The 25,409-nt window shown below is 40.1% G+C and overlaps 2 protein-coding genes across 6 annotated transcripts; one reads left to right on the top strand and one right to left on the bottom strand.

Moving 5' to 3' along the window:
* Positions 1-6,823: 6,823 nt before the first annotated feature.
* Positions 6,824-17,331, bottom strand: kmt5b (lysine methyltransferase 5B). Of its 2 annotated transcripts, none has more exons than XM_026927226.3 (10): positions 17,063-17,331; positions 15,291-15,598; positions 15,028-15,175; positions 14,743-14,908; positions 14,168-14,277; positions 13,914-14,080; positions 10,070-10,089; positions 9,818-9,954; positions 9,493-9,689; positions 6,824-9,363 (listed from the first exon to the last, which is right to left on the bottom strand). In XM_026927226.3, the coding sequence occupies exons 2-10, from the start codon at positions 15,442-15,444 to the stop codon at positions 8,027-8,029; spliced, it is 2,436 nt and encodes an 811-aa protein (XP_026783027.1). In that variant the 5' UTR covers positions 15,445-15,598; positions 17,063-17,331; the 3' UTR covers positions 6,824-8,026. The 2 variants fall into 2 exon arrangements, with proteins under 2 accessions (XP_026783027.1, XP_026783026.1); XM_026927225.3 differs by having other exon boundaries at positions 16,872-17,330.
* A 3,155-nt stretch (positions 17,332-20,486) lies between these two features.
* On the top strand, positions 20,487-23,563 carry si:dkey-12e7.1 (uncharacterized protein LOC557553 homolog). Of its 4 annotated transcripts, none has more exons than XM_026927018.3 (2): positions 20,487-20,629; positions 21,162-23,563. In XM_026927018.3, the coding sequence occupies exon 2, from the start codon at positions 21,233-21,235 to the stop codon at positions 22,361-22,363; it is 1,131 nt and encodes a 376-aa protein (XP_026782819.1). In that variant the 5' UTR covers positions 20,487-20,629; positions 21,162-21,232; the 3' UTR covers positions 22,364-23,563. The 4 variants fall into 4 exon arrangements, with proteins under 4 accessions (XP_026782819.1, XP_034160854.1, XP_034160856.1 ...); XM_034304963.2 differs by lacking the exon at positions 20,487-20,629 and adding an exon at positions 20,637-20,701; XM_034304965.2 differs by lacking the exon at positions 20,487-20,629 and adding an exon at positions 20,651-20,688.
* Positions 23,564-25,409: the final 1,846 nt, after the last annotated feature.

The following is a 25,409-nucleotide window of genomic DNA, read 5'->3' as shown; positions in this document are numbered from 1 at the left end:
CGACAACATCAGTGCCAGGAGCAGATGGATCCTACAAGGCCTTGAGCGACTCATCACCTGGGCTTGGTTCTGAGGAAGGGGAAAGTAACTGACCAGTTCTGTTTCTCCATAGCAGGCATCCAGATCCTGTCAGTCAGTGAAAAGCCAGTTATGAGCATGTTTTGACTTCACATTGAAGGACACTGCAGCACTCTGGGCAACCAACAGTGAGCTACAGGCATGGCTGACAAAGGTGTTGGCTGAAGATTTGGGAGGGTGATCCACGGAATACATAAGCCACCCAGAAGAAAACCCTGTTAAATGAGCTAATAAGCCCTTTGTATTTTAGATAGAGTTTAAATGAGTGCTGGTGTCCTGTACTAATGCGTGTATGTTTCTGGTTGTGTTAGGTAGACATGATTGCGTGGCATGAGGAATCCATACAGAACCAGCGGCACTGAGCATGCGTTAACTGTGCCAGTGGGGCTTGCTACAGCCAAGGCCACAGGGCCATTACTAAAAATTACAGTAAAATTTCTTCATACTGAGCCTTTTGATAGGACATTAAATCCTTTTCCATAAGTAATTGTCATATTTTTTAGATGTTTTGAAAACGAGGGGATAATGGCCCAGGAATAAGGCAGAAAGTGCAATTTGCTTGTGTTTGATAGTCTAAAAAATTCCTACAGCAAAATTTCTTTAAATTGAGCCTTTTGGTAGGACATCACACCTATTTTCTTATGCAGTTCAGATTTTTGAGATGTTTTGAAAATGAGGAGATAATGGCATAGGAGCTATGCAGAAAGTGCAATTTGCCTGTATTCAAGTCTCAAATGCCAGGTTCACAGAGCCATTATTCAAAATTCCTACAGTAAATTTTTTTCATATTGAGTATTTATACAATACATTAAACTTATTTTTATATACAATTGTCATGCTTTTGAAACAGCATACGAAATAATCAGATTCTATTATGCAGAGTTCACTGAATTGTATAAGTAACTTTATTGCGCTTTATGGCGCCATCTACAGGCGCCAGGTCGCAAGTCCTGGATCTTTTAAGGTGGAACGGAAATGAGAATAAGAAGCCAACTTTAGCCTCGTATTACACAATATGGAAGATATGAGCCATATATATATATATATATATATGCTTGCTACTTTGTGTAACAGAAGAGTTGGTCTGTTTTAAAAGTAAAAGCACTGGTTCTTAGAAAAGACTACCGTTCATGATGTTATTTGTCATTATATAAATATAATATATAGTTCACAGGGCTTGATACAAATGTGCTTTGGAATTTCTTACCAGAACATGGCAGTGCATGGGTGGATATGGGAATATATAGGATTTGGTACTCAAGCATGCAATCAGTTCATAGATATAGCATGGAAAAACCTCTGTTGTATAAATATGTGCTGAGAAACAGGTTAATAATCCATTTCACTGAGGTCATCTTGTTTTACTGTGTTATTCATTAGGTGATCACATGATTCCATCTAGGTGACTTAAAGTCCTCCACTCCATGCTCATCATGGTTTCCATGACCCTTCAGCAAATGCAAACCCTGCTGGTGCTGACACATTAAGCTCAAACTCATATGCACAGAAGAAACACCATACACTCTAAGTTATCTAAAAGGAATGCAAGTGCTCACCTGATGACCTAACACAGTAAACACATCACCTCAGTGAAATACATAGTTATATAATACAGTCATCCGTGCGCTTTTTACATACTGGAACTGATTGCATGCTTGATTATCAGATCTTTTATCGCTTCTGACTTTTGGCACATTTTTTTTTTGTTTTTGTTTTTTTGTCCGTTTTTAAACAGGGGTGGGTCTTAGAAGAAGGCGTTCACCTTAAATCTCTATTGGTCAATTGATTTTGGAGTGGGAGGGACTCCACTCCTTTTTTTTTTTTCAGTTGCTACTGAATCGTGTGGAGATGCATTCAGACACATTTCTTTATCACACAAGTGACTTCATTCCATCCAGTTGAGTAGCAGTTTAAAAAGATAACTAGGTGATGAAGCTGAAGCTTGCTTCTTATTCACCAGCTTCTTATTCTGATTTTTTTCCCACTTTCTGCCTAATTTCTAGACCATTATCTCCTCATTATGGAAATGTCTCAAAAATCTGAAAATTCTGCATGAAACTAAATGCAATATACTTTCAAAATACGCAATATTAAGAAATTTACTGTAGCATTTTTATAATAATGGCCCTGTGAACTTGGCATTTCAGACCATTTCATATGAAAATAAGTCTAATGTATTATTATTATATTAATGAGATAATGGTGTAGGAATTAGGCAAAGTGCAATTTACCTGCATCTTCAAATACCATGTTCACAGACCCATTATTAAAAAATCCTACAGTGAAATTTCTTCATACTGAGTATTTCTACAATAAATTATATTTAATTATATTTAAATTCATATGAAATTGTCAGATTTTTGGGTCGTTTCGGGACTGAGGAGTTAATGTTTTAGGAAATTGTATGTGATATTAGTGCTCTTCATGGCGCCATCTACAAGCGCGAGCTCGTAAGACCTGGACGTTTTTAAGGTGGACCGGAAACTTCGAATAAGAAGCGAGCTAGAGCCTCACACCGAGCTAACGTTATCTGTTTAAACTGCTACTCAACTGGATGGAATGAAGTCACTTGTACGATAAAGAAATATGTGTGAATGCATCTCCAAACAATTCAGTGGGTACTCATATTATTTTATCAGCCTTTTAATGCAATTACAATACAGTTTCCCTGCTGCCGAGATCCCTTCACTCCGCCATATCAAAGGCACCGACCACCTTTAATGGAGTGGGCGTGGCTAACTTTCAGAGCACCGTTGAGCAAACAGCTGACCAAAATGTAAAAAATGTGTAAAAGTCAGAAGCAAAGGAGTGATTGCAGAAGAAAAAAAAATGAATAGAAAAATGAAAGCAAAATGAGTGTGTGAATCAGAAGTAATCTTCTGATTTGATTCTTATTTCTTGTATTTGCAAACCTTTTTTTTTTTAGATTTTGATCATTCATATTTTGCTCGTGGATTTTATTATTTTATCTGAAACTTTTGGAACAAAATTAACATAAAAAACGGAGTGCGGTTTACGGTAGCTCCGCCCCGGATGTGTGAAAAGCGGGGGGAAGGCAGCGGCAGGTGTGTGAGCGCGCGCTGCACAGTGGCGGTTGCTACGCTACGGATCTGCTGTGAGGGCTGGACAGTGTGAAAGTGTTGAGCAGTGCTGCAGCCTGCTGTAGGCCCTCTCACTACTGTTTATCCTACTTCACGCTGGCCAGTGAAACGAGGCTGTTTGGCCTTGTGTTTGACACATGTGCCATAGGACATGGAATCTTCAAAAATACAACTTTCTGCACAGTGACTACATTTACATGCACATCAGTATTCCTATATTAATCTGAGTTTGGCAGTATTCTGATTAGCATTCAGTCATGTAAACATTGCAATCCAATTGCCCGATTCAGATTAAGACAATATTCTGATTAGTATTGAGTCACGTAAACGCTGCAATCCAGTTACCCGATTCAGATTAAGACAATATTCTGATTAGTATTGAGTCACGTAAACGCTGCAGTCTGATTGCCTGATTCAGATTAAGACAATATTCTGATTAGTATTGAGTCATGTAAACGCTGCAATCCAGTTGCCCGATTCGGATTAAGACAATATTATGATTAGAACTGAGTCACGTAAACGCTGCAGTCTGATTGCCTGATTCCAATTAATATTGGACAATATTCTGATTCTCCAAATTCTGATTCCCATCCCAGGAATACGCCTGTTTTAATCAGAAATTTTTGCATGTAAACACCTTACTCAGAAACTCCACTGAAAGGAGATATATGTGCACGCTCAGCCTGCAAGGAATTGTGGGTGCTAACAGTTTAACAGATACTTACCCGACCCTTTCCATTTCAAAGCAGTGTTGTCAGGCATTTTAGATGGTGAAAAGTGTTACAGTCCTAATTAAATTAGTGTGAAAAAGTAGCAATAAAACTAATAACTGAGCATACTCTATAACCAATGGCAGCATCTTGAATCTGGAAATACCAGCAGGAAAGCAAAAGTGCATGAGTAGATCAGCATGCTTACAACAGCCATGTATACAGGAATAATCCAATGCCTTTACGCATATAAACATCGTATTCGGATTATGGCTGCAACCTGAATATAGACCTTAAACGAAATTTGATGTGCATGTAAACCTAGGAGTTTAAAAGGACAAGATAAAAATGGGCAAAAGTGAAGAAAATTAGTTTTTTTTTTTTTTTTTTAATTCAGTTTTATTTGAAGGGCACTTTTATCAATGGCCTTTGTCACAAAGCAGCTTTACAGAAATAAATAAATTCAGGATATAAGTTTTAACTTAGAAGTTTATCCCTAATGAGCAAGCCAGAGGCGATGGTGGAAAGGAAAAGCTCCCTGAGATGACATGAGGAAGAAACCTTGAGGGGAACCAGACTCAAAAGGAAACTCATCCTCATCTGGGTGATAACGGATAGTGCGATTATAAATAAATCCCTTCTATAACCGTGCAATACATGGTCAAAAAGTGTAATTGTGTAAACAGGAAATTCATTACTGTTCATTGATGGAGACTTGAGGGCAAAAATGTTCCTGGGAATTGCAATCCTAAAGCTATCAAAGCAATTATGATCCTAAACCATCGTAGTAAATCTGTTTGTATCAATTGCAGTCCAAAGCCATCTTCATGGTCTTTAAGTGGCACCATCCACAGTAACCTCATGTATCGTTAGGCTGTCTGTGTGTGGAGAAATCTTCAGCAGCAGTGAGTGGTTTTCAAGTGATGAGAACTCCAACCAGAAGTAGGGAATCAGGATGGATCAGGCAGGTCCGGAGAGCAGAAGGGGTCAGGATCACTAGTATCTCAGTAGTAGCATGTGTAGCCCGAGAGCGAGAAAGAAAGAGAGAGAGATTGTTAGGTATGCTAATTGCCACCTAATGGTTAAGGGCACTGTACTTTGTGTAACCAGAAGGTAACACAGACACCCTGGGACATCAAGCGGCCAGCCACTCCACCGTCACAAACCTGGGTGAACGCGTGAGGGTGGGCGGGGGCGACAGCATCCAAACATCCCAGTTCACCACAACACTCTATGCCTGTGAACCGTCTAGATCTGCTCCTTTACCTAAGAAAAAAACTATTTTTGTATGTGAAATGGTTTCTTTCAAGATAGGTGAAGCTACACTACCAACCACCATAACTAATTTTAACCTGCATCCAAGACACCTCCACAAATAAATAATAGCTAATCAAAAGAAGCTTCAAGACAGTTTGTTCCTGCTGGGCAGTAACTTGGTCAAGTAATTTTGTTTCCAACCAATGAGAAGTAGCTATATAACTGATGAATTAAATATTCAATCATTGTCCACTTTATTAGGAACACCTGTACATTCATGCAGTTATCTAATCAGCCAATCATGTGGCAGCAGCACAACGCAAAACATGAAGATACAGGTCAAGAACTACAGTTAATGTTCACATCAAACAGAACGGGGAAAAAGTGTGATCTCTGTGACTTTGATCGTGGCATGGATGTTGGTATCAGATGGGCTGGTTTGAGTATTTCAGAAACTGATGATCTCCAGGGATCTTCACACACAACCATCTCTAGAGTTTACATGGAAGGGTGTGAAAAACAAAAAATATTGAGGGAGTGAGTTCTGTGGGTGGAAACGAAAATAAGAGAAATAAGAGGAAAATGGCCAGATTGGTTCGAGCTGCCAGGAAGGATGTAGTAACTCATATAATCACTCTTTACCACCTTGGTGGGCAGAAAAGCATCTCAGCATGCACAAAACATCGAACCTTGAGGTAGACCTGGTAGATCAGAAACCACAAAAGACTCACAGAAACTGGACAGCTGATGAGAAAAAAAATCACCTGGTCTTTTTCCAGTCTTCCAATGTCCACTTTCAGTGAGTCTGTGCCCATGATCTCCTCAGATTTTTGTTCTTGGCTGACAGGAGTGGAACCCTATGTGGTTTTCTTCTGTTGTAGCCCATCTGACTCAAGGTTTGACGTTTTGTCCTTTCTAAGATGGTTTTCTGCTCACTGTGGTTGTAAACAGTGGTGTTTGACTTACTTTAGACTTCCTGTCACTCAAACCAGTCTGGTCATTCTTCTCCGACATCTCTCAACAACACCACATTTTGGCCCTCAGAACTGCTGCTCACCGGATGTTTTTTGCTTTTCCACTTTATTCTGTGTAAACTCTGGAGACTATTGTGCAATCCCAGGAGATCAGCAGTTTCTGAAATACACAAACCAGCCTGCCTGGCGCCAACAACCATGCCACGGTCAATGTCACTGTGATCACATTTTTTCCCCAATCTGATATCTGATGTGAATAGCAACTGAAAGTCTCGTCCTGTATCGGCATGAGTTTATGCATTCCACTGCTACCAAAATGACTGGCTCATTGGATAACTGCATGAATAAGCCATGAATGGCCAGTGAGTGTATGCTATGGGGTCAGTGTTATTCATTTAGCCGGGCTGATTTTTTTTTTTTTTAGTGTTTCTATTTCAGTTATCATATCCATTACTCATTAACTCATTTCAAAACAGATCAAAAGGGCATATAATTACAGTGCAGGCATCTTTATTAAGCTTTAACCTAAATAAGACCCCTTTCAAAAATCAGTGGTACTGCTGCAAACTACACAGCATGCTACTAAATACCTCACTGTCATGCATCAGAAGACTTGAGTTAAAGTACCAAAATGCTTTATCTACCGGTCAGGCAGATGGTTACTAATGCTGACAACTAGGACACACGAAGCAGCAGCCAGACATCTCAAAAATGACTTTAATATTTTCAAGTACTCAAAAGAGTTAAATAAAAACAGGTTCCAGTATATACAGTGAGCAAGCCCCCTCCCTCCCCAAAGTGCATGTATACATCACACATTGTTATGTCCATATTTTAAAGAGAAACAACTCGGGGAATTGTTGTGATCCGTATGAAAACTAGAGTCTGACAAGCTGTCTTAGCTTATAGACAGCATTAGGGGTAGCAGACAATAAAAAACATAGAAACAAGTTAAATGTCAGCTGCCTACTCATACATTGAGAAACAAAATAAAGGAATAAATGCTTTAAATAATTACCTTCTTGGCAAAACAGAGAACCATAAGGTCAAATCATTTTAAATAATAATGATATAATTTGTGAATAGATCACTAATGACGTTTTTTTTTTTTTTTTTTTTTAAGCATGGCCCAATTTCTATTGGCTTTTGTTTTAAAACATTTCCTATGGGATTTCAAGTCACACAGCATGTAAGATGGATCACAGGCCACAACAGCGAGCACCATGGCCTTTGGGTAGACAAAATAACATGATGCAAACATTCAAACACGAGTCCAGTAGGGAGATTTTTCCTTCTTTCTTTTTTTTTTTTTAACCAGTTTACCAATTTGACTTCTTTAATATTCCCTTTAGACACATTGAGTCAAACAAGACCCTGCATACTGCTGCTGTTTTAACTCAAAAACTGATAGCTAGCTTCGGAGGTGAACGCATGCATTGTGTTTCTGAAAATAGATGAACAGTTTCCAGCCCTTTTACCTCTCACCAGACTGAGATGTGAAAGGAATAGTTCCACCAAAACATGCTAAAATGCCCAATTATGATTGAAGGTCTGCAGGGCAAGTTAGAAATGAAAATCAGACCACCCCAGCTATGGGTTTTCATCACCCTGTTAGCTTTTTAGTGTTGATTGAACTATCCCTCTAATGGAATAAAACTGCAAAGCTGGACAAAACACTGATTAACATCTGCACGTTAAATTGACAAATAGAATTCATACACATCTGTACAGTTTCTACAATATTTATAGTCATGAAGAATAAACAATAAAGAAGTGCCACCATTAAAATGTAGAGAAAGATATCTTGTGTTGATTTCACTGTACATTTGCCATTCTTACTCCACATTTAAATTAACTCATTCAAAATGAACACATAACTGGTAGGACTGAGGGTTATTTACATAGCTTAGGCATTAAGTCTGAGTGACTGGTCCTCTCTCCTTCTTGAGGAGATGTCAATATCTATGGAATCTTTGCCCACGATGAGCCGCAGACGTTTTGCTGGTGGAAGAGGGATGAAGTCATCCTCATTGTCAAAGTAGTCCTCCTCATCTTCCGAAGTCAGCGAGTCCTCCTTGATGTTCCGACCCATCTGAACTCCTACCTCTCTCTCCAGAACTTCACCCTCCTCCCTCTTGACTAAACCTGTGAAGGTCACGTCCTCCTCGCGCTTTAGCTGGATCTTCAGCTTGGTGGAGCTCCCGTGAGGTCCATGACCAAAGCCGTTGTTCAGCTTGGCCACATACAGGCCAGCACGCTCACTTTCCCGCTCTTTGCTGAACTTGATGCTGATCTTCGATGAGCGTCTTACAGCCTTGGCATCTCGATGCTCTTTCTTCTTGCTGCTGCTGCTGTCATGCCGCCGCCGCAGTGTCAGCTTGGGGATGCCTGTGTTGTTCTCTAAAATCAGCTGTGCATCGTAGCGTGTGATGCGCCGCTTTTTCTTGCCCCCCTTCATGCGACGTGACACCTTGGAACTCTCCGCCAAGCCTTCGTAACGCCGCTCTGGCAGGGCAAGTGGCACCTTGGCACAATCCGCCACGTCAGCAGCGTGTGCTGCATGTCGCAGGTCAGGCACACCCTCCTGAAGAAGATCGTCCATGTAGGTGCCTGTTTCCTCCTGTTTTATCGTCCTCCTCCGTCTTGGGCATGTCCCTTTCTTGGGACAGCTGGCCTCGAGGCTGGGGATGTTAATCTGATGGCCAGGCATTGTGGGAACAAAGTCGTCAGGCTCCATTTTGAGGGCCGTGCTAACCGCAACCTTGCTTGTGCTACTTGGCTTTGGGCCACGCTTGCCGCCATCACGCTCAAGAGCACCGAGAGAGGTCCTGCTGGACCTGCGAGTTCTGTATGGACAAGACATGCTGCCCTTGCAGGCTGAAGCACCCTTTGGGGAGTTCTGATTGTTTTCGTGATCTGCAGCAGGCTTAATTCCACCCCTGCAGCCAGAGAACTGAGGGAGTCCTCGACTGTCCGCCTCTCTTTTGCAAGACTGCTTGAGGCTCAAGCTCCCTACACTCGCTCTGGTGGGCGTTTTCAGTCCTCCTGTTTGACGCCGTCTCCTTCCTTTAGACAAAGGCTGTGTAGGCTTTGATTTAAGTCTCTTTGGTAAACTTGAGTTGGTTGTTTGACTTCGTTTAGGGGGTGAGGTAGAGGTATGAGTGCTTGGCCGAGTTTGCCTTGTCACGGCTCTGCCTTTGCAGTGCACTTTGAGACAGGGTTGCGACATCCTCTTCCGTAATGCTAATGAGAACATGAACATGAAAAATTAATCCAACTCCAAAGCGTTATCATAAGCTTCACTTTCTCCAAACCAAAAAAAATACCCACACATACTAATGTCATTAAAGGCCAGTCTCATCATGCTCTTACATGTCTGTCCACTGGTTGGTTCCTGAGACTCTGCTTCAGTAGAGGCGACAGACTGGCTGTCTGATTTCTTACTGCCCTCTTCCAGCTTCTTCAGTCTGTTGAGCCTCTTGTCAGTCTCCCTCAGGCCATACTTGCTATTGATGACTGGGACCTCGACAGGCAGTCCTGCTTTTGACTTAAAAGCACCAGTGCCTCGCCTGAAATCATATTAATGATGTGTCAAGGGTATAGACAATTCCTTTGCATATAAACCTAAGGTTTCTGCTAGTGAAACAAAATTTAATTCTTTGTTACAAAATGACTTTAGAATGTTACTTCAGGATACCTTTCACAAGTATAGCATTCACAGAATTCATTGTTTTCTCCAAAGAAGCCATCTCCATAGTAACATGAGATCTCCTCCCCTGGTTCAATGTCCCGCAGGACCTTGACACACGCAGTGTCTCGACCTGTGGATACAAACTGTAAAAAACCTTCCCATCAGCTGTTTTATTATTATTATTTTTTTGTCCATGCAGCAAATTAATCTTCAACAGAAGCAATGATCCATTGATGGTCATGACCAGTTTATACTAACCTTGCAATTTGGCCGGCAATCTGTAACAGAAAAGACAAAAATGTGTCTTAATTTACTTGACAGCCAACTTTATTCCACTTAGTGATTATGTTTTTTTGGAGTAGTGATGGAGGGGAGGCTGGCTGGTGTGCTTCTGTATAGTGAAATGCAGGGAATAAAAGTATGTGAGCAAATAATATGTATCATAAAAGTAATGTAGGTGTCAATAATATATTATGGTTACATGTAATGCTTTTTATGTATTGATCATTAATGAATGACAATACATGATTTCATTTCTTGTGTAATATTACAAAAAGTAATATTACACAAGGTGAACCTGAGTAGCCATATTTTTAAAGCCTCTGCCAACAGTCTTATTTTATCTTTACTTTTTTCACTGATTCACCACATTCATACTCAGGAAAGTCCACCTACATCGGTATTACCCGTCATACACTATCAGTCAAAAGAAATCCGGTCATTTAGAATTTCCCTTGGTTTTAAAAGAAAAGCATATTTTTTTCCAAGTAAAATAACATTAAATTGATCAACAATACAGTCTAGACATTGTTAATGTTGTAAACGACCATTACACCATTACACCTGGAAACTGCTGATTTGTAATGGAATATCTACATAAGCGTAAAAAGCAACCATCACTCCTGTGTTCCAACATCACATTGTATTAGCTAATCCAGGTTTATCATGTTAAAAGGCCAACTGATAATTGCAAAAGGGCTTTCTAATGATGTTAGCACAGCTAAAAACTGTAGTACTGATTAAAGAAGCAATAAAAGTGGCCTTCTTTAGGCTAGTTGAGTATCTGGAGCATCAGCATTTGTGGGTTCTATTATAGACTCAAAATGACCAGAAAAAACAGCTGTCTTCTGAAACTCATCAGTCTATTCGTGCTCTAAGAAAGGAAGGCTATTCCATGCTACAAATTGCCAAGAAACTGAAGATTTCATACAAAAGTGTGTATTAATCTCTTCAAACAGCAGCACAAACTGGCTCTAACCGGGATAGAAAGAGAAGTGGAAGGGCCCGGTGCAGAACTGAGCAAGAGGACAAGTACATCAGAGTCTCTAGGCTGAGAAACAGACATCTCACAGGTCCTCAACCGGCAGCTTCATTGAATGGTACCCGCAAAACACCAGTCTCAACGTCAACAGTCAAGAGGCGACTCCTGGATGCTGGCCTTCTAGGCAGAGTTGCAAAGAAAAAGCCATATCTGAGACTGGCCAATAAAGGTAAGAGATTAAGACGGGCCAAAGAACAGAGACATTGGACAGAGGAAGACTGGAAAAAATATGGACAGACAAATCTAAATTTGAGGTCTTTGGAACATAAAGAAGAACATTTGTGAAATGCAGAAAAAAATGAAAAGATGCTGGAGGAGTGTTTACACCACCTGTCAAGCACGGTAGAGGAAAGATGATGGTCTGGGGGTGGTTTGGTGGTTGCCAAAGTGGGAGATTTATACAGGATAAAAGGGATCTTGCAAACGCTATGCCATACCCTGTGGATGGCGCTTGAGTAAAGATGTCCATATAGATTTGCTCACAAAATAATAATGATACTATTTTATTTAAATATTTTATGTTACTATAAATTTCTTTTTATTTTTTGTATTTAAAAAAATATTGTATTAATTAAAAAATATTTAACACTGAGAAAAAAAAAATCATTAGGAGAAGAAGAAGAAACATGTATTGTGACATCATTTATCACAGTATTGATATTACACTGTCGTACAGCCCAGCCCTGCTTGGCGCTTACTGCCGATGGCACCAATAGGGTAAAATTGTGCTTTCTGGGCTCATGAGTAGTATACATCTCTACGTTTTCACCCTACTGTAAGGGAATTACGAGCTGGAATTCTGAAGGTGAAACAACCATCCATGGCACAAAGTCCATGAGAGCATAACTAGCCCTGTCCTCTGGTTGCAGCGAACTTATGCTTTCACATGTGTGATATAGGTGTTGGGAAACTTTGTTTATTAAATAAATTCAATAGTTATTTGAAAAATGCTATGCTGTCCCATTTGTTATCACCTGAAACCATTCAGTGTAGCACAAATCAAAGGAATCAAATGCTTCTCAGAAATCAGTACTGTATATAGCGCACCATGTCAATTTATTAGGTACACCTATCTAATACTAAATGGCAGGTATACATCATGTTACATTCATAATTTTGTCCAATTCTCAATTCATTAAAGGGTTTAGAACTCGGATCCTTTCCCTGCCCCAACACTGAGCCATCTGATCCAGAAGGAGCCGTTTAACAAGGAACTGAATCTGAATGCTGGAGGCAGGGGAGAGGATATTGTATTGGAGCTTAAAACCCCTGCCTGTGCATTTCATGTTGTCCATTTAATCCTCATTAGCTTCTGCCCTTGCATTTACCTGCTCTTCTTTCTCTCCTCCTCCTCTATCTCCTCTCTTTGCTGCTGCATTTGCTCCTTCTGCTGATTCTCCACTGGCCCTTCCTCTTTGCCTTCTTGCCTACTAAAGCAAAATTCATTTTGCCAATAGCCCTGCACTGAGAGTTATTGTCTTGCCCTGATGTTATACATAACGTAGATGAATGTAATTTATTCAAGTATGAAATATGCCTGGAACAACACTCCATTTAATCAAACACTGCCATGTGATGTCATCAGTATCCTACCACTCCTGACAATTTGAACATTTTGTTCAGAATGTACTGGTTGGTTTTCAGAGAGAATAGCTGTTGAGTAACTCTGGGCTAGTTAACATGATTTACCTATACTAACTAAATGCTGAATGCTAACTTTAATATACAACCTTAAAATGCAACAAAAACAAGCAAATATGGTCTTTCTGTGGCTGAATATCAAATGGTGTACTACACTATGCATATAGGGTACTAGGTAGGGTGAACAGCTCCATTATGTTGTACTCTCTGAAGAACACACACACAAAAAAAAAAATGCATAGAAAGGCATTTATGATTCAGCCTAAAAAGAAGATGGCTGATTTTACTGGGCTCACAGAAAAGGTAAATGCATGATAATGCTGAACGAAATAGAGATAATAAAACATTAATCAGTACAAAACAAACAAATCTGACACACCTCTTTAATCTACCATAAGATGGGTTTCGTAAAGTGTGTTTCTGCTAGTAGAGTTCATTCCAGGAAGGCCAACTCTGTGAAGACTTGACCAATTGATTGTCTGCACTATTTTTAGCTCCACTCATATGTCCGGGCTCGACTCGCATGATACCTGGGCAAGAAGGGTAACTAAATCCAGTACAGTTTTTATTCGCAGTATGGTTGACTTGGAGGTGGAAATAGTGTCAATTGCAGGATCACAGCTAGCTTGGCAATCTGCGCTATGCTGGAACGTCCAGTGGGAAACTGATATGAGTGTTCATTTGGGAAAAACAGTGAAATGCACCTACATATGGCCAATGGGTCAATTTGTAACAAGGGTCTAAAGCAGGGGTCTTCAATCTTATTTGGAAAGAGCTAGTGTGATAAACCTGATTTCACTTATTTAATCAGTTCATCTTGGTCTCCAACCAGCTATCAAGTGTGCCTCCAAGTTGGCTGTAACAAAAGCCTGCTGCCCCACTGCCGCTTTCTCGATATGATTGAAGACCCCTGGTCTAAAGGGGAATTTCAACTAGTCAGAGGCACACACAGATGACATAAGATGGCAGAGTCCGATAAAAAGGAATGTCGCTCAGGACCAACAAAGGGAAGCTGATACAGGAACATAAGTTCACCATATAATTTAGATTTGGTACTCTGAAAGTATACATGTTAAAAATACACCATTAAATGTTTTGTTCTCTTTCGTTTTTGAGGCACAGAAAATGCAGGATACATACCATGATTAATAAAAGCAGCGGGTCCCAGCCAAAGCTGAGCACAGTTCTTACGCGTAGAGTACATGACACTGAAGTCATTCTCTCCATGGCGTAACAACATCTTCTCTTCATTAGCAGACAGCTCAGCAATGCAACCCACAAGGTGTTCAATTTCATCGTTCCTTTTCCTTAAGTACAAGAACAAAAATGAGGAACACTTGCTATAATTTTGCAATATAAAGACAGCGTGAATGATCAGATGCCATCCAGCTTACCAGTCTTTTGTTGCTACAATTTTGGCTCCATTTTGCTCAGAGGAATAGCGATTGCATGGAAGAATCTCAAACCCACTGTCTGCTGCAAACATACGCAAGTAAACAAAGACCTGCACAGAAAAAATTGTGCTGTTTTAATTTATGACCGTCTCTGGGAAGGAATAGGCCAGGTTTATACTTGCTTGAGTACAAGTAGGCAAGATGGCTCTCCCATGTATGATATGTTCATTCAGCCTATCAACTGTGCATGTCCAAAAAATTAACATGATGAACTGGTGTAGTACCACCATACTATTCTAGACAGCTTTTCAGTATTAACTGATCTAACTGAATTCTCTATTACAGTTCAAACCTCCCGAGCCTGCTTCGGGTACTAATCTTCTCGATCAAGATTAGTAAATAATATTTATATTAGTAAACTTGTAATTTTGCTCAGAGCTGCAGCTCATGACAACATTTCTTTAACATCTCCGGTAACCGCTGAAACTGCAGACGCACCTTTAGTCACATGTCAAGTATAACCCTGGCATTATTGTGTCCACATTTTTATTGTTCATTTATTGTGAAACATTTACATGTGCTTTGAACAGCTTCTCCTGGGCCTTTGTCTTATTGAGAAAGTGATGTCTTCTCCAGTCTGCAGAGGTCAAAGCCTGGAAAGCTTTTTCCAGGTTGTCATTCTTCTTGAAGCTTTCAATCACTTCTCTAAGCTCCGACTGTCGACCTTTGATTGGGCGAAATCTAAGAAGGTGAATCATACTGAAGTTATGCACATGTACTGTCTTATCTGAAGCCTAACCAGAAGTTTTAAGTGATATGACAGCTCTGATGTGCCAGAGGTAAATTTAAGAAATACAAACCTCGTATTCATCTTGTGAGTCTGAAAACCCAAGTAAGAGTCCAGAATCAGGCTGGTGGACAAGTCGTCATATTCACACAGCTCCTTAGCCGTCATCCCTGATGAGGGCACATGGCGCCTCTCTGGCTCTGGGGCTGCACCACTGACACCTAACAAACAATGAAGCATAATTTAATAAAAGCTGAAAACAGTTACTATGATCCGGCAGTCTAAGGAATAGTTTAGGCATTCTTTTTCTTTTTTTTTCTGTACTGGAGCACTTACGCCGGCTGCATCTTCTGCCACTAGGGGAGCTTTTGCTCTGGCGCAGGTGGGCCCTCTGGCCATTCTGCAGCCTGGTCTTCCCAACGGGCTGATTGCTGGAGAACCTACTGCCATGTCTCCTTCCATTCAGCACCATGTTCTTGGATTCTCCCATCTACTTCATACCAGCAGGCTTTCTGGTGAAGGCTCATTTAGCTTCTATGTACTTATGAGAAATCATCAGCAACATGCGAGGAGCGGTTTTATTTCCCGCTTACAGGGCAATTAGGATATATGGTGCAGAGCTTAATTTTCAATCCTGCTTCCACCTGTTAAAAAACATATGAGGAATTTATTGCAAATAGGATAACAGACGAAATTAAAACAGTCAGTGTGTGAAATAGCACATTAAAGAAGATGATAATCAGTGTGCTGGAGTTGATTGGAGGAGGAGTTGATTGGAGTTGCATGACTGTGAGAGACATGTACTTTGATACTACTATAGCACATTTAAAGACTAAACAGGGTCTGGGTAATCTCTGCAGTGTTACTTTATGCTTTAAAAAAAGCTTTAAAAAGCTTAATGTACTTTTAAACAACAGCAAACCTGACAGGTAGGTTCCAAACCATCAGTACAGTGTTAACAGTTGATAAGCTGTCCAGTTGCTTAGTAACTATTAATAAGTGTAGACTGCCGCCCACCGGTTGCTAAGAAAATTGAAAGTCGCTGCTTAAAACAATGTCAGGTTTCCACAACATTTCCGCGTTAGGAGCTTTCGCGTGCTCGCCGATGACGTTTGATACACTTTTCTATAATTATCATGAATAACGCGTCGTGACTGAATAGCCGTTTCTGTATCCACTACCTACATTACGCTACCAAGCTAACAGGCTAATGCTGCTGTCCATTTAACTATCCAAACAACGCAAAAGGGCGGTGGACCCAAATCAACTAAAACTTGCAAAGCCAAAGCAATAACAAGCAATCTATTGCATGGACTATTCATCTATTATATTAAATATAAGCGAGCGCTAGCGTGTGTTTTTGCTAGCTTTGCTAACGTGATAAGCTCTGTTTAGCATAGAGACGGCTAGTTTTAACTAGCTTGCCATCCGGCTAGTGTAAGTAAAGCGACGTTGCTAGAATACTCCTCTAGCTTGAAAGCTGACCCAAGAGCGGGGTGTTAGCCAACCGCTAGTTAGGGTTTCTAAATAAGTAACCATTGGGCAACTGACACTTTGTCCAGCTGGCATTTAGCTCGCTAGCTAGGTAGCTAAAAGACACTAAAATCATACTAACAGCACCAGCCACCATTATAACAACACTCGCTAACAAGACCAGTGGAAAACTGCTAAATGTCTCTTTTTTGCCACGCTTTGTCGAAAGATAGCCAAATAGTTAAGCGAGCGGCAGAACCCGGGCCTACAAATTGCTAAATGCTAAGCTACTGGCTAACTGAGCCGCTAAGTGCAAGACTGCTAGCTAGCCAAACATAGCTGATAGCTCACATGCTACCTACCCAGTTGGCTAAACCGTACCTGGAAAGTGTTCAATAAAGAATGTTTTCGAAAATGAGAGCGAGTCTGTGCTTTAATACTCACTTTGTTCTTTTTCCTATGTTAAGACATGTCTGTCACAAGTGCCCGAGACGAGCGGAATGTCTTACAAAATATTCCATATAGCAACCATAAACTGCCAGATAATTTACATTAAAATTCAAGATGGCGACAGGGTTTGGCTATAGTGGAAAGATAGGACACAGAACCTCCTCCGAAAAAAATAGACCCCAAACCTATTGTTCCTGGCATCTAGTCTGATGCTCGCTGTTACTAAATCCACAGAGAGTCCAAATGACCTTTCACAGAAGCCCACAGTGACAGTTTAGCAAATACTATGAAATCCTGCGAAAACTTGGATGTGTACAAAGAGCGCGTTGTTATTTCCCTTTAAATGCCCACTGGTGTGAGTGCGCAGCTCGCCGGCGTGCATAGCAACAACATCCTCTCCCTGTCAGAGCTGCTCTTCAGCTCTCAGCTCTTCAGCTCCCTCAGCTCCGGTGTTCACAGACTGTGCGCTTTCTGCTGGAGCTGCTGGCACAGCAGACTGTGCTATACACTAATCTCGCAGTGGAGTAAAAGCAGTATTTTCTATTCTCTAAACATCAGGGTGATGGATGTTCCTCCTAAGTGCGTTTAAACTTAAGTAAAGAAACAAACAAGACAGGTTATAATCATCACCGATGGGGTAGTGTGATGTAGCCCGACGTCAGGTTAGTATTTTCCAAAAACAACAGGTCCCGAAGTGTTTCATTCCTCTTCTACCAGAGAAATCCGACAACTATTACAATTTACACGTTGTGTGCTTTTTAACCATTTATAGTTACATCTGAGAGACAAGTTAATTCCTGTTATCAGTTACTTTCTAGCAGCTATAAACATTTATTCCCTCACCTTACATATATGTTATTTGCATTCTCCTGAAGTTAATAAGACAAAAAACAAACAAACAAACAAACAAAAACAGCTTGTCATGTTACAGTCAAACCGGATAACTCAAACTCCTCTGTCTGTCAGAAAGCATGCTGACTGTTACAAAGCCCTGACACTGTCCATAACTCTTAAATAAACGTCTCCTTATAGAAAGGTTCACCATATCAGTGACATTTAGGCCTGCTGCAGTGGGTTTGGAAAGCAAACCCCTTCAGTTCTGGCATATGTTTATGTATTTTTGTATTGTATTATGTATTTTGTGTTATCGTTTAATTTGAAATGGATTAAAATTTACTTTTTGGCCAACAGTCTACACACAATATCCAATAATGACAACACGAATACAAAATATTTAGAAATTAATGCAAATTTATCAATAAAAACAATAAACAATAAAAACCTGAGATCTATCATTTATATAAATATTCAAAGCCTTTATTCACTATTTTGTAGAAGCATCTTTGGCAGCCATCTTTAGGTAAGACTTTACAAGCATTGCACGACTGGATTTTGGCAGGTTTTCCCATTCTTCCTAACAAGTCCTTTGAAGCTCAATCAGATTGGATGGTGAGAGTCTGTGAACTGCCATCTTCAGGTCTCTCCATAGATGTTCTATGGGGTTCAAGTCTGGGCTTTGGAGTTCACCTGTAGTTCATCTAAATAACTGATTTAATTTTACATCTGTAGACAGAGAAAGAGAGACTTCAAAAGGAGCAGAAAAAAGTCCCATCGTAATATACTTAATTTTGATGTTACAGCAAAGAGGCCCTTTAAGCGCCTACCACACACCCTTTACTCAGGGTGACTTCTGTCTAGCCACCGTACCATAAAGGCCTGATTAGTGGAGTAATTCTCAGATGGTTGTCCTTCCAGCAGGTTCTTCCATCATGAAGCTCTTCTAGAGTGGTCATTGGGTTGGCCCAGTTACTGAGTTTCACTGGACAGCCAGCTCTAGGAAGAATCCTGGTGGTTCCAAACTTCTTCCATTTTACAATGATGGAGGACACTGTCCTCCTGGTAATATTAAAGGTTTTAGAGAATGTTTTATACCCTTGCCCAGATCTGTGTTTCAACACAATTTGATTGTGTAGGTCTACAGAGATTTCCTTCGACTTGGTTTTTGATCTGACATTCAATGTGGGACCTTATACACACAGGTGTGTGCCTTTCTAAATTAGGTCCAATCAATTGAATTTGCCACAGGAAGACTCCAGTCCAGTTTTAGAAACATCTCAAGTTAATCAAACCAAACAGGATGCATCTGAGTTCAGTTTTGAGTACATTAGTCAGGGGATTCTGAATACTTTCAGTATTTCAGTTTTTGATTATTATTAAATTTGTCTATAAAATTTCTAAGATATGTTTTTACTTTGTCACTTTATTATTGTATTTTTATAATACAGTAAAGTGTGCAAAAAGTGAAGGGGTCTGAATACTTTCTGAATGCATTGTACTATCCTTAAATTATGTAGTGCGTCCACCAAACATGACAGGTTCCTGTAAATGAGTTATTACTATAGAAATGATAAAGAACAAGTGCATTAATATAAACTCGTGAACTTAATTTCAGCTGGTTACATTACTGTTGGAGCTGCTGTTATAGAAAATTAACAGCTTATAACCAATCGTTGACATTTTGGTCATGTACATTGTAAAAATCTCTGCACATTAAGTAGTAGGCCTAAGTAACATTCTATATTTCTGATTCTACCATAAGATGTTTAGTTAAAAAAAACACCATTTAACCATAACTGTGTAACATCTCATGTATCCATTATATCCTTTCACTATTCCTCACTCCATGTATTGTATTTTAAGACTTTGACTTATCAGGCCAGAAAATAAATGCTGCTAAGTTAAACTGTCCCAATTTATCTGATGTCAAAAGGCCCAAAAAAAAAAAAAAAGGTCATTTTGATTTGGAGGGTAAAACCTCAGTGACTAGGGAAGGTGCAGTTTATTTTTAAGACTGTAGCATATACAGTAGATGTCCATCCATTTTCTCTACTGTTTAGGGTACAGGCTACCTAGGGAAACCTGCAGCCTATCCTAGGGGACTCGAGGCACAAGGCGGGGGACACCCTGGACGGGGTGCCAACCCATCACAGGGCACAATCGCACACACACACTCGCACAGTACGGACAATTTGGAAATGCCAATTAGCCTACAGCCATTGGACTGGAGGAGGAAACCGGAGTACCTGGAGGAAACCCTTGAAGCATGGGGAGAACATGCAAACTCCATGCATGCAGGGTGAAGGGGGGAATCGGACCCCCTTCCTGTAGTGCTAACTAATAAGCCACCATACCCCCCTACAGTAGATGTGTTTATGTTAAAATTAGCATGATATATTACTAATCTTTAATACACCTGAAGTGAGTGTTGAAATTTATCAGCTGAAATTCAGTATTCAAGATTAAATACAAACCAAAATTCATATTTCAAGATTTTACTTCATTTGAAATATAGATTAAAAAAAATATATTGTTATTATTATTATTATTATTATTATTATTATTATTATTATTATTATTATTATTATTATTATGTGGGCTGTTGCTTCACTTCCGGGTTTGTAATTCCCACTCGGAGCTCGACGTTGTTTCCCAATCCGAAGGTGGGAATTACGGCTTTTCCCCACATGATATGAATATAAAACAGTTCTTTGAACGTGTAAGCCTGGCATGGCATATCAGATACGGGTTAATACGATTAATACGTTTACTCTTTCACTACTTTCCCATTAATATCGATAAACACATAAACCGCAGTAAACAAACCACATTTTATGGCGGATCTGCGCGTCACGCTGATGACGTAATCAGACTCGCAACAGCAACAAGAGCCCCTCACACAGTGAGACACACAGGTAGCTAGTTTAGTGTCTTTATTCTGGTCCATTTCTAATATTTAAAGGCTTCATTAAAAGTAAATTAGACTGGTGGGACAATTTTAATGTAGTGTTTGTGTTTAATGACCTTCTCTAGGATGAGCACATCTTGTTAAAGGTGTATGGGTTATTTAGATAGCTTAGCGCTCGGGGTTTAGCTAGCCTTGGTTTGTTTATCTTCATAGCTAGCTATTCAGCACGCTGGTTCCACACATTACGTGTTAATTTCGCTGTCAGTATAACGACTTTTACCAAGTAATCTTGATAGTTGCCTTCAGTGCATCATGGAATGTTTCGAGAATAAGCCAGCATGCTAAACTAAGAACCAGATAACTAGTTAGCATTTGTTGATATGTTTATGTGCTAGCTAGTTTTGCACCTAGCTGTCAGAGTTATACTTAAAATATTGTTGTGTCTTAAATTAAAGACAGACTTCAGCAAATTGCTTGTGCATTTGTACACGTCTGTACTGGAAATATGACCATGAAATGTGCAATCTCTTCTGTCTTAGGAGTAGACAGGTGAAAATGGCTCAATGAAAGAGTGCAACAGAGGTATGGTCGCCATAAAAGGTTCCTGTCAATGATAATGCCTCCAAGGAAGAGACCCCTCATTCCTGTCAGCGCAAGACGGCGGCCAAAAGGTGATGACGATTACTTCCCCTTCAACCTGCTGCCAGTGGAGTGTCAGCTCCATGTGCTTTCATTCCTGAGTGAGGTGGACAAGTGTAACTCAGCGCTTGTGTGCTCTAGCTGGAGCTGCCTGGTGCGCTCTGGGAAACTGTGGAGAGTTGCAGACTATTCTCGCCGTGGAGTCTTCCGTCTTGGACAGGAGGGACTACTCGTTTCCAACAGAGAATTTGAGCGCTGGAAGGCATGGGTTCACCATTATACTCACCATCTAATATCTCGTGGGGCTAGTCTGCTTACTCTTAAAGCAAGCTTTGATTTGGGGGACCAGTGCAATAAATGGGGAGAACTCCTCTCTCACCTGCTGGAGAATGTCCACTGTAGGGATCTCAGTCATTTAGACTTGAACTGGACCTTCACTCTGCTGGAGCCGTTGGACCTCCGAGTCCATTCTGGTTCTAGCTCACACCAGGATGTCATCACTAAAATGGACCAAGTTAATAATTTCCAGATCCTTTTAGCCAAACTAGCCCAGAGCTGCCCTCGAATCACCAAGATGCGGCTGCACTTTGATTGGTCTGACAAGTCAGTAGCTTTAATAGCTCAGTTTCAACACTTGCGCATTTTGGAACTTAAGTACTTCTGGGTCTTTAAAGGGGTGAGCCCAAGCACCTTGCAGACACTGACTAAATCTTTGCCTAACCTCAAGTCCCTTACTCTCAATGTTCTAGTGCCACTTCGGAATTTGGGCATTTCATACACTCTTGAATCACTGTCCCTGGAGTTCCTTGATGTCTCCCTCAGCCGAGGTCTAGTCTTCTCTTGCCTCAAACTGCCTGCGCTGAGAGAGTTGCGGGCTAAAAAGATTGTACGGGGGATTACTCTAGACCGCCGGACCAGGCTGCGAATCCAGAGCAGGTGGCCTTGCCTGTATCAGGTCTTGCGGGAGGGGACACCCAAGCTACAGGTGCTCAACAATGAACGACTCCTTCCAAACTGGAAAGAGCAGACTTACGACGAGCTCACTTCTATTCTCCAGCAGTCTTGTTACTGCCTGCAGCATCTGGACAATTGGATCTGGTAAACAAACTGTCAGAAATAACAGCACAAACCTTTCCAGACCTGTTGATGCAAGGATGTTGAGAATCACTTGTGAAACTGATAAACACCTGTCGCCATTTATTAAACATGTATAATGTTTCACAACGCAATAAGCCACCCTAAAAGTGAAAGAGATAATATGACGTGAGGTCATTTGTTTTTTAAATTTCTGATCAAATACTTCTGGTCAATAACAAAATATGATAGCTATGTGAGGACTAGCTACAAGTTTAGTTTTATCTGGTAAATGAAATTGCCCTGTTCAAATGTATAAAAAGAGATAAAAACATATAACATGGGGGATGGAAAGCAATGCGTGGTCCAGAGCTTGTATATTACTCTCAGTGGCTCAATACAGAGGCCTTGGAGAATGGGTATTTGCCATCTTGTTTTGTTTAAATATGTTTTTGCATACCAACCAGAAAAGCAGTGAAGGTATTTAAAAGGAATGTGGTGTAATGTAAACCAGGCCTAAATATTTCCAAGATTTGCGAACAATAATTTTACTGTTTTCTTTTTTAAATTTCTATTTTAAAATTCCCTTCTAAATTTTTCCTATAGGATAACCCATGTGGTTGACTATGCAGCAGGCCACTAATAGGATAAAGCTAACATGCCAGAATCTCATTAAACATTTATTTTTAAACATTGCTTTAATCAGATATCAGTCTTAATCTTTTTAAAATTGGGGATTTATCATGCGTCAGACTGACCATTATGTTCACAATGACATTACAGTTTACAAAGTTTTGTTAAATCATTCTTTTTCTCAAATTTAACACAAAATGAGTTAGTAAGTCTGTAATTTGTTTTTTGAAAGTGGTGGTTCACAGACTTGCAAAACTTCCAAAGATCTAAAGGACCAAGTGATGTGAAATGTTTGTCATATATTGCATATATCCACCCCATACACACACCCACCCACAGATAATTGCTTCTTTTCCATACATCAAATGTTTATGCATAGAGAGAGCCAGTCTTATATGTGTAGTGCTTCATACTTATCCATAGAGGTCCTCTTAGCTTCAGGTTTTGTACTACCATATCAGCATTTTCCTCTGTGCTTATTACCCTAATTTATTAGTTTGCAACTTGCACTGATTTTTTTTTAAGGCAATCAACTAATTCAGTGGTTATTGAATTGTTAAAGACTGCCAGAATAAAATTGACTGGTTTGACTGTCCATATAGTTTCTTTCTGTGTGTCTTCTAAATACTGTCAGGTATTTTAATGTTACTGTATCAAACATATTTTTCATTGAGACTGGAGATTGTGAAATTTTTCCTGAAGTTTCCAAAATCTATCCTGACAGAACAGTAGTGGCTAGTCAGTGTTCTGCGGGTCTTACTCTAGCCTGTCTTGACATACTTTCATGAAGAATTTTTAAAAGAAGTCTAAAAGAATTGCTTCTCATGCACTCTGCACTGCTGTCCACAGACTATCCATAGAGGTTGCTCTTTATGCATTTCCTAATGTATTTTCAAAATTCCTAACAGAATTTAAATCAGGTGACTGTGCTGACCTTTTTGTTTCAGCTTCCTCTTCCTCAAACCACTCCCTCACTTGATGTGCTGTAAGGCACCTTGCATCCAGTCACTAGGCACTGGATGAAACTGGACAATAAGGATCAGGGAGTTTGTCAGTAAGTCAGTATAAGTGACCACTTTTGTCAAAAATCCAACACCTTTGCTGGTGATTCATCTCAAGACCTAACTCTTCTCCCAGTGTCCTCCTCACGTAGACTCATCACTTTGATGGAGAAGAAACCTGGATTCATTATTAAAGATCACCTTCATGATCACATTCAACCACTTAGTGTTCTCTGGCAAAGCTGTAAGCTGGAGCGTCCTTCTTGACTTATGACCAAATATCTCATCCTCTCTCAATCTTTGCTGGGTGGTAGATGTTAAGAAGCACTCCATACTCATGTCTCCTCTCTGCTTCAATCGGAGGAGCAATTTTACATCAAACTTGCATCTTTCTGACCAAAATGCTATCCTGTTTTGTTGTCTTTGACCCAGGAGGCTTTTTATCATTTTTATCCTCCTACCTGCAACAATTCTAAAAGCACTTTCTCAATGTGAAGATCCTTCTTCTCCCAACACAGCAAAGTTCCCATGATTTTCTATCCTTATTCTTGGCTTTTCAACCCATTTCTCACTTCTTAGTGCCAAATCACACATCAATGTTGATGCTTGTTTATTAGCTATCAACTGTACTTTGAGAGTTGATTTTGGAGTCTATATTGAGAATACGTTCACTCAGTGATCACTGCTTAATCATTTTATGGCTACTGAGAATAGAGTGTATCCTTCCTATGCAAACTGTACAAAGACCCTGGCAACCAGCACTCAAAACAAATACATAAAGTGCTCTTAATTATTGTAGTATTTCCTCAGTATAAAAAAATAGGGCACATATCACTTCAAATGCTTCAAAAACAGTCGCTAATTGTCAATATTACATATGTACAAATGAGCAATAATTTTTGACTGCCTGTGTGTGTCTGTGTGTATAGATGGGCTGGTTTGAGTATTTCAGAAACTGTTGCTCTCTTGGGATTTTCATGCGCAACAGTCTATAGAGTTTACACAGAATGGTGCAAAAAAAGCAAAAAACCCAAAAAACATCTAGTGAGCAGCAGTTCTGTGGGCGGAAATGATGAGAGAGCTCAGAGGAGAGAGAATGGCCAGAGTGGTTTGAGCTGACTGGAAGGCTATGGTGACTCAAATAACCACTCTTTACAGCTGTGATGAGCAGAAAAGCATCTCAGAAAGCACAACACACAGAACCTTGAAGCGGATGGGCTCACCACTTTGGATTCCACTCCTGTCAGCCAAAAAACAAGAATCTGAGGCTGCAGTAGGCGCAGGATCACTGAAACTAGACAGTTGAGGACTGGAAAAAGACCAGGCGATGTTCATAAATACATGCCTTTTAAGAAATATATCAGATATTATGTCCTGTTAACAACAAAGTAGTATTAGACAATTTGACAAATTTGAGAAGTATTTATAAGAGCTACCATT

The sequence above is a fragment of the Pangasianodon hypophthalmus genome, chromosome 6 (genome assembly GCF_027358585.1).
Source record: "Pangasianodon hypophthalmus isolate fPanHyp1 chromosome 6, fPanHyp1.pri, whole genome shotgun sequence".
In the NCBI taxonomy this organism is placed as follows: domain Eukaryota; kingdom Metazoa; phylum Chordata; class Actinopteri; order Siluriformes; family Pangasiidae; genus Pangasianodon; species Pangasianodon hypophthalmus.
Note: the sequence above shows the minus strand (reverse complement) of the source record. Positions and strands in the feature narration are given on the sequence as shown.

Bases quoted from the DNA above. Each gene is read 5' to 3' on its own strand.
- kmt5b (XM_026927226.3), bottom strand. From the start codon at position 15,444: ATGGGAGAATCCAAGAACATGGTGCTGAATGGAAGGAGACATGGCAGT. The intron at 10,090-13,913 runs GTATGTATCCTG...TTTCTGTTACAG, and splicing joins CGCTGCTTTTATTAATCATG to ATTGCCGGCCAAATTGCAAG. The intron at 9,690-9,817 runs GTATCCTGAAGT...ATATGATTTCAG, and splicing joins GAATGCTATACTTGTGAAAG to GCGAGGCACTGGTGCTTTTA.
- si:dkey-12e7.1 (XM_026927018.3), top strand. From the start codon at position 21,233: ATGATAATGCCTCCAAGGAAGAGACCCCTCATTCCTGTCAGCGCAAGA.